Genomic DNA, 12680 nt, shown 5'->3' with positions numbered 1-12680 from the left:
ATAAGGAACCATACAATAAAATATCATCCTTAAATAAGAAAAAGTTTGAGAAATAAAATAATTTAGCCATAATTAACCAAAAAAATTTTAATTTAATTTCATTAAACAAAAATGTAAAGAAGTTATATAAATATTTATATAACTTTTTTATGTTTTGATTTTTTATTTTACTTTCTTATCATTTAACTTATTACATTATATCCCTAATTATTAAGATATAATATATCATATATTAATAAAAATTTTTATAATTTAATTTTTAAATATTCTATTGCATTAAAAACTAATCATAATAATATATTTTAAATATCATTAATGTTAATTGATTTTTCTTTGTAATCACTAATTTATTTTTTTTTTATTTTTCACTACACCTACATAATATTATAGAGGTTGGAATAATCTAAATTTTAATTATCATTAATTTTAATTAATTTTTTTATAAGACTAATTTATTGTGTTACTTATATAATATTTGTTTCATATTTTTCAAAGTGGAATGATAATTTACTCTGATTTTTTAATACAAATATTTTCAAATTTTATCATAATTGAATTTAAAAAAAATATCAAATACTTAAATTAATTTATTCAATTGACAAATTTACTCAGTTAATACACATAACATTTATAATTTCATACTCATAACATTCATAATTTCATACATATGATGTTCATAATTAATAAACTTTACAATTAATATTACCAAATTTTAAACTATGTGTCTTATTGTATTTTTTAAATTATTATCTTATATGTGCACTTATAGATCATAATTTTAATAATTTAAATATTTTTTATTTAATATTCATATGTATGATTATTTATTAATTTTAATATAATGAGTTAATAAATACTTTTAAAAATTTATTTCTTAATTTTTATTTTATATTTTATTTTTTAGGGCAAAAAACAGAAATAAGCCAAGGGAGGAGTCAATTTATGTGAATCAGCCAATAAGAAAATTGTTTCTTCAATCAACCAAAGGAAATTTATATATAATTCGAACTAGCAAAGTTCGATTTATATTTGCATATAATTCGAACCGATTTGGTTCGAACTATGACCTTATAATTCGAACTAAAGGAGTTCGAATTATACTTCTCAAGTAATTCGAACCAGGGAGGTTCGAATTACCTCCATGCACGTAATTTAAGGTAATTCAAACCAAGTAGGTTCGAATTACACAAACTGTATTTCGAACCAGGCTGGTTCGAATTAGTGAGGACCAGACATGTATATATATGGTGTGAACGTGAGTTGCTCTCATTAGAGGGGGTAAGATGGCTAGTGAGGAGAGTTTCGTAGTGTTTGTTCACCACAGAGGATTCATTAAGAGGAAAACTCGTTCCGGTGTGAAGTTCACTGATAAGGATTCTCTCTGTATTATCGTCAGGCCTACGACGAGGTATGAGGACGTTGTTAGCTCTGTACTGCTGAAACTTGGTCTAGAAGGTGTGAAACGGGTTAAGAAGTTTTTCTACGTATTCCAATCACGGTGCTCCAGGAAACCGTAAAGTATGATTGTTTCACGATCGGCAGTGATGAGAACTTGCAGGTCATGTTTCATTGTCGCCAGCAGTTTCCAGAGGTGAGGACACCAGAACTGTTGGCAAAGTTGGTTGACGTGGTATCCAGCTCGGGGGATTCGAACCGGAATACCACCACTCTAGTCACTGTAGCCGGTTCTAGCTCCAGACCTGCCGTTGTTTCTTTCTCCGTCCCTGCGTACGAGCCACCTGTCCAAACTGTCGCCTCCCCTTCGTTCGCTGTTGATCTCAACGGCAGTGTAGGCGACGAGGTCGGAACAGGAGAATTTCGGCGGACCTCTTTACAGTGTGCTGCACCGTCTGGGGTTGGAGATGGATTGTTGGATGATCCAGAGGACGATGATGTCGAGCCGGATATGATTGCTGATGACAATGGCGATGATGTCAGAGCAAGTGAGCCTGTTGGGGCGGGCGGTGGTTCTAGCTTTGGCACACAGCAGTACCCTCCACATTTTTCCTCTTTGGACTTGGATGCAATGAGGCAGGAGGTGGTTCTTGGGCAGCCGGCTGGATTTGGCGCTAGAAATGGTGAAGGGTCTGCAGGTCTGTTAGAGTTTCAGGTTGGTCAGCAATTTCAAGATAAAGAAGAGGCCTTGTTAAGTGTGAAGACTTACAGCATCTATCGAGGGGTACCATACAAGGTCGTGGAGTCTGACTATCGACATTATGTGGGCAAGTGTTCTGAGTTCGAGAATGGGTGCACATGGTTGATTCGGCTGAGTCTCCGACAGCGCAAGGGCCTTTGGGATGTCAAACGGTACAACGGACCGCATATGTGTCTCGCCACCTCCATCTCCAGCGACCACAGGAGTTTGGATTACCATGTGATATCGGCATTCATTATGCCAATGGTTAGGGCTGACGCATCCGTCATTATCAAGGTTCTCCTAAATGCTACCGCCGCACATTTTGGGTTTAAGCCGACGTACATGAGGGTCTGGTTGGCCAAGCAGAAGGCTGTTGCCCTCATCTATGGTGACTAAAATGATTCATACAACGAGCTCCCAAGGTGGGTGTTAGGAGTCCAGTTGACGATGCCTGATATTGTTGCAGTCCTAAGGACGAGTCCTGTTCGTGTCGATGGACAGTTGGACGAGTCTCAAGCTTTTTTTCACAGACTATTCTGGACGTTTTCACAGTGTATCGAGGCATTCCGTCATTGCAAGCCCCTAGTTAGTATTGACGGCACCCATCTCTATGGCAAGTATGGTGGAACGTTGCTTGTCGCGATTGCACAGGACGGGAAGTCCAACATACTCTCTGTGGCACTCGCATTAGTCGAGGGTGAGAATGCTGAGCCGTGGTCCTTCTTTCTCTCCCACCTGCGTGAGCATGTGACACCGCAGCCGGGTCTGCTGGTTATATCGGACAGGCATAACGACATCAAGGCCGCGCTTGAGACTCCTGACGAAGGATGGTTACCTCTGTCTGCATATCGGGCATTCTGCATTCGACATGTAGCGGCAAATTTTGCCCTAACATTCAAGGGCAAAGACACAAGGAGGCTACTTGTGAATGCGGTGTACGCTAAGACCGAGGTCGAGTTCCATTACTGGTTTGATATTCTGAGGTCTGAAGACCCGGCGATGTATGATTGGGTGAACCGGATTGAGTATTCATTGTGAACACAGCATTGTAATGAGGGGCGTAGATTCGGACACATGACGATGAATATCTCTGAGTAGGGGTGTAATCGGTTCGGTTTGGTTCGGTTTTGGACTGAAAACCAACCGAACCGACCTGATCGGTTGTACGTTGATACCAACCATTCGATTGACTGCTTTCTGGACAACCGAACCGAATCAACAGCAGTTTGGTTCGGTCGGTTTTTTCGGTTTTTTTATACCTAATAAACATAATTTAAAATATCATAAAATGAAGTTTAAAACCTTCAATAAACTAGAATAACAAGAGTATATCACATCCAAATCTAATACAAATTCAACTTAATTAAATATAAAACAAAGGCAATTAAAAATGTCTAGCAAAACAACAAAAATACACACATTTTAAACCGCAACAGTCACTTTAAAACAAATAAAAACCAAACAGTCAGTCAACCACCGTGCTTAATCTGAATCCACACCAGACTCATCCTCATCTTCTCCGGTTGGTGTAATTTCTACAAAAATAAAACAAGAAAATCAATATAGATTATAAATATAATATAGATTATAGATTATAAACATAAACCATGAAAGGAACTACAAATTTCTTTTTTGCATACCTAATTCAAGTTTTTCAAACTCTTCAATAAGCTCCTCAAAATCAGTTGTCATTGGAGAAGCATGAAGCCAATTTTGTGTGCATATCAATGCCTTAACTGTCTTTGGAGTTAAAGAACTCCTATAGTTGTTAAGCACTCTTCCACCAGTGCTAAAAGCTTATTCTGAAACAACAGTTGAGACCGGCATTGCTAAGACATCTCTAGCTATTTGGGATAAGATAGGATACTTGCTAGAATTTACCTTCCACCAATTCAATATGTAAAAAGTATTTTGATCACGAGGCTTCTCTAAACCATCCATCAAATACAAATCCACCTCATTCTTGTTGATGATCTCATGAAAATGCACCTCCTTAAAAAAATTACCAACCATGTCGCCATCAGGTACTCCCACATCTGATGCACCATCCATTGTTGTTGAAGTAAAAGATCTTCCCCCATTATTTGCATTCATATAGCATTCAAACATCTTGGAGAAGGTTGCTTTCACTTTTGCACCCAAAAAATCAGCATCATCCTTATCATATAGCTTTTCAAAGCTAAAGTTCACAAACTTCAACTTGTATCTAGGATCAAGAATCACAGCAACAAAAATCATCATATTGATATTTTTAATGTTACCCCAGTACTTGTCATACTTAAGCTTCATCCTCTCAGCCATACTCCCAAGTAATGGATCTCGACTACCACAAGAAGCTTTGAACACACGCAAAATCTAACAAAACTCATGAAAATATTGAGAAGAAGTCACAAGCAAACTACCAGACACACTCTTTGTAACATCATGAAAAATTTTCAAGAATTCCATAAAGTGTTTTGCATTGTCCCAATCAATATTCCTCGGAATACCACCTTGCATTAGAGCATATTCTTTATCTCTCTCCCCTAGCCTCTTGAACGCCTTTTGAAACTTCAAACTACTTTCAAGCATGGTGTATGTAGAGTTCCATCTAGTGGGAACATTGAGTTTAACAGTACACTTGTCTTGTATCCTAGCTTTCTTAATGAAATTTTTGAACCTATTCATACGACTAGGGGAAGCACGCACATATCTAATAGGATTTCTTATCTTGCTAATAGATTCATGCATCTCTTTCAACCCATCATTAACAATAAGATTAAGAATATGTGCACAACACCTAACATGCAAATGCTCTCCTTTCAAAGGATGTAAATTCCAATCCTCCATTCTAATTCTTAGGTAAGATATTGCAGTATCATTAGAACTAGCATTATCAACAATAATTGTGAACACTCTAGATATCCCCCACCCCAAAAGACATCTCTCAATTTTTCTACCAATTGTTTCTCCCTTGTGATTTTTAATGAGACAAAAATTGATAATCCTCTTTTGTAATTTCTAATCATGATCAATGTAATGAGCAATGAGACACATATAATTCAAATTTTGCACAGAAGTCCAACAATCAGTAGTTAAATAAACAGATTGATTCAGTTGCTTGAACACAGTTTTCAACCTATTCTTCTCACTAATATAAAGATTCCAACAGTCCTTAGCAACAGTAATCCTTCCCGGAAGTGAAAATCTAGGTTGCACAATACTCATATAGAATCTAAATCCCTCCCCCTCAACAAACTTGAATGGTACCTCATCAACAATTATCATCCTAGTAAGGGCTTTTCTACACATTTTAGCATCAAAAGTAACTGCAGTAAATATCCCTTCACCCTTTTTTTTGTTGGAAGGTAAGGATTGTTTGACTAGGGTCACCCGACTCCATAGAAAATTTTTTACATTGGTTCAACAAATGATAACGCATATTAGTCGTACCATTTCTATGAGAGTCACATGCATATGATGCACCACACCAATTACATTTAGTCCTAGGATGTGATGGCTTGGACTTAGGATCCTTTGTAAAGTGTTCCCAAGTCCAGGATATAGGTCTAGAAGGTTTTCTGTTACCTTCATTAGCTTCATCCTTGCTATCCTTTTCATCAGTTTCCACAGTGCTTGGAGATGGATTTGTTGGAGTTGCTCCCGGAGTTGCACCCACATTAGTTGATTGAACATTCCTCTTCTTTGATCTAGGATGGGGCGGGGGTTTGGTAAGCACGCCGCTGTCCGTTGAAGAACGTACTGCGGACTCAACAATTTCACCCCCAACTTCAGGTGTCCGCTCACTGGGCACCTCATTGCTTATTGGCTGCATATATATAAACAGAACAATGAAAAATTAGCATTTTTAATTCATGAACAGCACCAAAAGTTTTGTTTCCAGCAACAAAACCACAACAGCTCATAAGCAGCTTATGAAAAATTAGCATTTTTAATTATATGTAGCCATATATATGCAGAACAAAACCACAGCAGCTCATAACAGTACCACTAGCTAGTTTATTTGCATCATTTAATACTCACTAACTGCCATATAATCAACAGAATTTAAATTCATTAACAGCTCTAACAATCCACCAAAACAAGCATCATTGGATTTAAAAACAACATATTCTAACAAGTAGAAGGCAAGTTATTATTTCACAAGCAATGTATTCAATGAATGTCTCTATTTTTCATCCAGAAAAAAAATAAAATAAAAAAATAAAGCGATGCATTATCCAGGCAATTGTATTTTATATATACCTTGTTATGTATATGACATTATTATTACAGAAAATTACTCTATACAAATTACTCTAATGATTCAGCCATTGCACAAAATCTTTACATTAAAGGATCTTGGTTCCTTATCTATTTTCTTGGAATTGAAGTTCATAGAATAGATTCTGTGCAGTTTGTCCCAAATAAAATATATAATAGACCTTCTATCAAAATTGGGAATGAGTGAAGCTAGTCTAATGCCTATTTCAATGATTTCATCCCTAAAATTACTATCAACTGGATCAGAGAAGTTTAATAGTAACAAAAGTTATCCAGTTCATGCATAGTCCACTTTTAGCTCATTGGAAAGTTGTAAAACGTATTGTAAGATATTTGCAGGGCACCAAGGATCGTGGTTTAATTATACACAAGTGTTCAGATTATTGTGTTTATCTTGGTACTAATTTAATCTCTTGGTCATATAGAAAGCAAACAATCTCCATATCGACTACTAAAGCTGAATTCTAAAGCTTGACAGCTTGTGAAGCAGAGATCATATGGGTTTAGAATTTACTTCAAAAATTAAACATCAAACTTCATATTATTTCACAAGCAATGTATTCAATGAATGTCTCTATTTTTCATCCAGGAAAAAATGAAAATAAAAAAGAAAGCGATGCATGATCCTGTGAGTTCTTGATGCAGCCAATACAAACAAAATTTCTAAAAATAGAATTTCTAAAAAACATAACCACAAAGGCACAAACAGAATTTCTAAAAAACATAACCACAAACAGAATTTGTAAAAAAAACTGTTCAAGTTAAATCAAGCACAATATCACTAAACAGAATCTCTAAAAACAATTGTTCAGAATTTCTAACCTCCGAAGAAGACATTGTGGAGTTGCTTTTTGCAGGAGATGGCTTGGTGACAGGAGTGCTGCTCGTCGCTCGAGTTGGACTGCGACGGCCACTGGAGTCTTGCTTGGCGACTGGACTACTACTCGGTGACAGGACTGCTGCTCGGTGAATGGATTGCTCCTCGGCGACGGCGACCCAGCGACGGCGACCCTGTGACGGCGATGACTGAATGCCTTCGAGCAATGACTGGCGACTTCCTTGACGGTGGACACTGGACAGCACTCTCTGGCTCCCTCAGGGTCTCTTTCTCTCGAGCATGGAGGAATCAGAGGTGGAACCGTGGAAGAGAGCTAGGGTTCTGGATTTGCCGTTCGCGTAAAAGAGAAGAAGAAAGCTAGGGTTGTGTGTCAAGTGGCCCTTTTATACCTAGGTTAAAGGGCAACTTAGTAAAAATACACCATTGAACCCTCATTCTTCGGTTCGGTCTGGTTCGGTTCGGTTTCTGCCGAGCCAACCGAAAACCAAACCAAACCGATCGGTTTACTTCAAAAAAAACCAAAAAAACCAATTTTTTCAGTTTTCTAATCAGTTATTGTAAAATTTGGTTCGATTCTGCGATAATTTTCGGTCCGGTTCGGTAACTTACACCCCTATCTCTGAGTGTGTGAACTCAATCCTCAAGGGTGTCAGAAATCTTCCTATGTGCTCGCTAGTGAAGGCAACATACGGAAGGTTGGCCGAATTATTTGTTCGCAAAGGGAGAGAGGCTGAGGCGCAGCTGAAAACCGGACAACAATTTAGTCAGCACTTGGTGAAGTGTATAGAGGCCAACTTGAAGATGGCTAGGTGCTTCACGATGACTTTGTACGACAGGGATAACTCCGAGTTCACCATCGCAGAGACAACTCCGACTGGGTCTTTCTCACTGGGTAGCTACAGAGTCTCACTTGCATCTCAGACATGTGACTGCGGATACTTCCAGGCACTTCATTTCCCGTGTCCCCACGCACTGGCATGCTGTGCCTACTCACGGCTTACATGGGAGCCTTACGTCCACCAGGTGTATCGTCTTAGTTTGGTCTTCAGTGTGTATCGGATGGGTTTTACACCTCCCATTCCGGAGGGTTTCTGGCCACCATATGACGGGCCGACTGTCATCCCAGACCCGAATAAGAGGCGTGTGAGAGAGGGTCGTCCGAGGTCCACTCGGATACGGACCAATATGAACGAGGCAGGTCTGAACCGGCCAAAGAGATGTGGGCTTTGTCGGCAGCCCGGTCACACACGTCGGAGTTGCCCACAGCTCGAAGGAGCAGAGCACACACGGGGACATGATTAGGTGTATTGCTAGCTTTGGTAATTTTGTTATTTCAATTTCGTGTTTAGATTCCACTATTATCGGTTTTCTTACTTGTAGTTTGTAAGTGATAGAATTTGTTAATGTTAGTGCGATGTACTGTGAATGGGATCTTAATTAATGAATATGTTTTGTTTCCGGAGTTTTAAACGAAATGTATGTTAAATGCACACCGGAATAAAAAAATCTACGAGTTAAATTAAGACATGATGCGGAAACTATGCTAGTAACAGAAATTAGTGTTTGGAACGAATTGTGAGTAATTCGAACCAGCCTAGTTCGAATTACTTAGTGAGTCTTTCTTCAGTGTAATTCGAACCAATTGAGCTCGAATTATGCTCCTGGTAGTTCGAACCACATAGGTTCGAATTATGTTCAACACGTGCTGCTCCATAATTCGAATTAAGTTAGTTCGAATTATATGTTAGGGTAGTTCGAATCAAGCTAGTTCGAATTACATAGAAACGTGCTTTGGCTGATTTGTGATGTTATTTCCGGTTTGGCTTATTCACGTAATTTTTGACCTCCCTTAATGTTTTTTTGCCCTATTTTTTATTTTCTAATAGTCTATATATAATATGAGTTATATAGTAAAAGTTGTTAAAATTTCTTAATTTAATATTTATAATTTTATATGTATAACATCTATAATTTTAAATACATAATATCTATAATTAATGAATTGGTGTTAATTTATTATTTATTATTTTATTTTGTAGGTTAAAAACTAATAGTTTTAAACGTTTTTAATAAATAAAGACTAATCAAAATATAAGATGCTTTTATTTTTTATAAAATGTATTGAGGTGATTTGAGATTTTTTAGGATTAAAAATATTAAAATTTAAAATTTTTATTTGGAAAAAAATTTATAGAATTATGAATGTAATAATAATAATAATGAAAGAGTATTTTTTGAAATTTAATTCATATTAAATTTAGAATTGATTTTTAGCGTAATTAAATAAAAAAAGATAATTATAAAAAGAAATTAATTATGTCAATTAGATTCAAAGAGTAATTCACACTTTTTTATAAATACAAATGTTGTTGATTATATATTTTTATTTATTATATATAATGTTTTGGTTACTTAGTATTACTCTTTAAATAATAGACTTGTAACATAATTAAGCATTAATGTGTGTGTAATATGCATTAATAATAATAATTAATCCACTATGTGTTAGTACCTAGTTTTGCTAGCTCTTACTTCCAAATTATTATAACTATTCTTAAGGTTCAAATTTGAAGAACCAGTAGTGAAATAGTGGTGAGGGCTTAAACGGCACTGAGAACTAAAGTGGGGAAGGTTCTAAACTTTCAAAAGGTTGTAACAACTAACAACACAATCTTAAATAGAGTACTTTGAATGTTTTTTATGGTGGGTGATGCATATTGTTACATCATTATATGTTGGAGTCTAACTCAAAAGATAGACTATTATAATACATTTAAATAAGCTTCTTTTTTCCTAATAAAATAATGTTTTTGCTTTATATTTTTATTATAAAAAATATTTAATTTTTATCCTTGTAAATTTAAATTTTTCTTTTCTAAAAACTGTGTTTATTTGCAGAGATAGAAATTAAAATTAAAAACTGACACTTAATATTATATTTTGTCACTATAAATTAAAATTAAATTTGTAATCTCGCAACATAAAATTTCAATACTATAATTTCAATACTTTTAAAAAGTAAAAATACAAGAGAATAAAATTTTTGAAGATAAAAATTAAAACTTTAATAATATTTTTTTTCAAAAATATTATCATTTAATTTTTTAAATTATAATTTTACTCTTCTTTAAAAATAAGTTAGAGCTTCTCTTTTTATATTTATCTTAAACTAAATAGAATATTAAAACATAACTTAATTTTGTACCATATAACTATTTCTCAATCTTTGTTTTTTAATATGTATCTCTCAGTTTCAATATTTCTTCCAAACCCAATCTAAAAAACACTAATTATAACGTGTGACAAATTGAGATGTGTTACATCATTATTTAACGAAAAAAACAACAACAAAATATTATAATAACCCGATAAAATATTAAAACAGCATATTTTACAAAGGCAAAAGGCTATATAAGTCAATAAAATAATAATGGTAATAATAACTAGTTAGAAAAAATTAATAATTAAAAAAGGACCAAGCTAAGAAATCAAAGGATTAAGAGCTAGCAATGCAAGGTATAGGAACATTATTTTTTTTTTTTCTTGAATCCTTCTTTGTTCTGCCGTTGCTCCTCATCTAATTGCTGCCCAATGTAATGATGATTCCTTTGTGTCATCATTGCTATGAAAAGTCTCTCTCTTATGGCAGATACAAACACATCTTACAGCTATATCACTTTTCTTGTGTTTTCTTATCAAGATTCTCACCATTATATATGTTATATATATATGGCTATATAAACCAACCCTTCAATTCCATTTCTTAAACCCTCTTCACTCATATAAGTTATATTTCATCAACTATACATATACAAATTCACTCATGTAGTATTACTACTATAGTTATTAACCTTTTCTTTCACATTGAAGCTTTTTAATTTGTGATATCTTCTTTGATAGAATAACACAACAATAATAGTAGTGTGTTATAGAAGAAAAAGATATGTGCTATTCCTCTTCAAAACATACCCTAAATGTTCCTCTTGTTTCTTCATGTTCATCAAAGACACAACATCTTCAGTTGAGCTTCCTTAGAAGGTATTAATTAACTACTCTTCAATATATATATATATATATATAGTTTCATAAGCTTTTTGTGTTGTATATGTGTATGTATGTCTTACTAGCTATATATGCTTGTGTGTTCATGTGTTAATGTTACCATGTTTTGTTTTATTGAGCTTAATTAACTTGCTACTAGTTATTAGATAGGTGATTTCTTTTTTGTCTTTAGTTCTACTAGTATTAGGTTCAACCAGTTATTAGATAGGTGATTTCTTTTTTGTCTTTAAATTCTATCATATATTGTTAAATATATTTATTAATAGAGCTACTAATATAGTATTAAGATGAAAAAAACAGCGTTTTTAGTTTCAACATAATATAACAATTTTGTAAGTTAGTTTTATTTTTACTATTATCAAGGTCATTTAATTATTATTTTTTATATATTGATGGTAATGATTTCTCTAAAAAAATATTACCAAAATATTAAAAAAGTGTGATTCTAATTTTTATAAAATTTGTGTAATCAACGTAACCATCATAGTATAATCATATTAGAATTCACCGTGTATATATATATATATCAACATGGATAAAGCAGTTTGATGAGTATACAACTAAAGAAATATTTACAAACATAATCATAATAATCACTAAATAATTTCTTTTATGTATATAATTGTGTGTGATATTGATCCCTTTTTTTTATTGATACAGAAGGAGAGCACAATTGAAAGAAGCAAGAGAGAGGAGAAAGATGGCTGTGGTGAAGACACAGATTAAGATGAGAAACTTGAAACTTTACAAAGAGAACCAAAGCTTATTAAATGAGAATGAGAGGTTGAGAAACCAAGCCATGCTTCTTTACAAAGAGAATCAAGACCTCTTATCTAAGCTCCAAAAGAAGCTTTCACAACAAAGTAACAAGAATAATTGATTAATTATTAGGTTTTGCCTAATACAAGTTCATGTTTAAAGGGTATTTGTTGTTATTACTCTATTTCTTCTATTTGGAGCCCAAAATCTGATCTCTCATATTTTCCGTTTATTTGTTTCTTTATTTTATTTGAGGTTAAATTAATTTTTCTTGCAATAAGTTTTGAGAGTATAATTGTAAACCATTACATGGTAATGAGCAATGCTATAATTAGTTTTAATCTGTCAATTCCTTTTATTGCAATATGGTTAATTAATCATTGTTGAAAGAAAGCTAGTAAAATTATGGGACTTCTTCTACCACAAAAGAACAATATAGGACAATTCGTTTATACACACAGGAGATTGTAATATTATAACTTTTCCAATAAAATAAAAAATAAATAAATAGTACTTAGTGCTAGTTTCTTCAAGTACTAATTAATGAAAGGTTTTTTTCAAAAAAAAATTAATAAAAGGTTTTTATTTTTTATTTTAATTTAATATATTTTCTTTATGAGT

General features: G+C 33.9%; 1 protein-coding gene across 1 annotated transcript; it reads left to right on the top strand.

Moving 5' to 3' along the window:
• Positions 1–1283: 1283 nt before the first annotated feature.
• LOC107475666 (uncharacterized) lies at positions 1284–2533 on the top strand. The gene is made up of 2 exons (XM_016095325.1): positions 1284–1466; positions 1508–2533. Exons 1-2 carry the CDS (start codon positions 1284–1286, stop codon positions 2531–2533), a joined length of 1209 nt encoding a protein of 402 aa, XP_015950811.1.
• Positions 2534–12680: the final 10147 nt, after the last annotated feature.

Source organism: Arachis duranensis, chromosome 2 (genome assembly GCF_000817695.3).
Source record: "Arachis duranensis cultivar V14167 chromosome 2, aradu.V14167.gnm2.J7QH, whole genome shotgun sequence".
Lineage (NCBI taxonomy): Eukaryota > Viridiplantae > Streptophyta > Magnoliopsida > Fabales > Fabaceae > Arachis > Arachis duranensis.
Note: the sequence above shows the minus strand (reverse complement) of the source record. Positions and strands in the feature narration are given on the sequence as shown.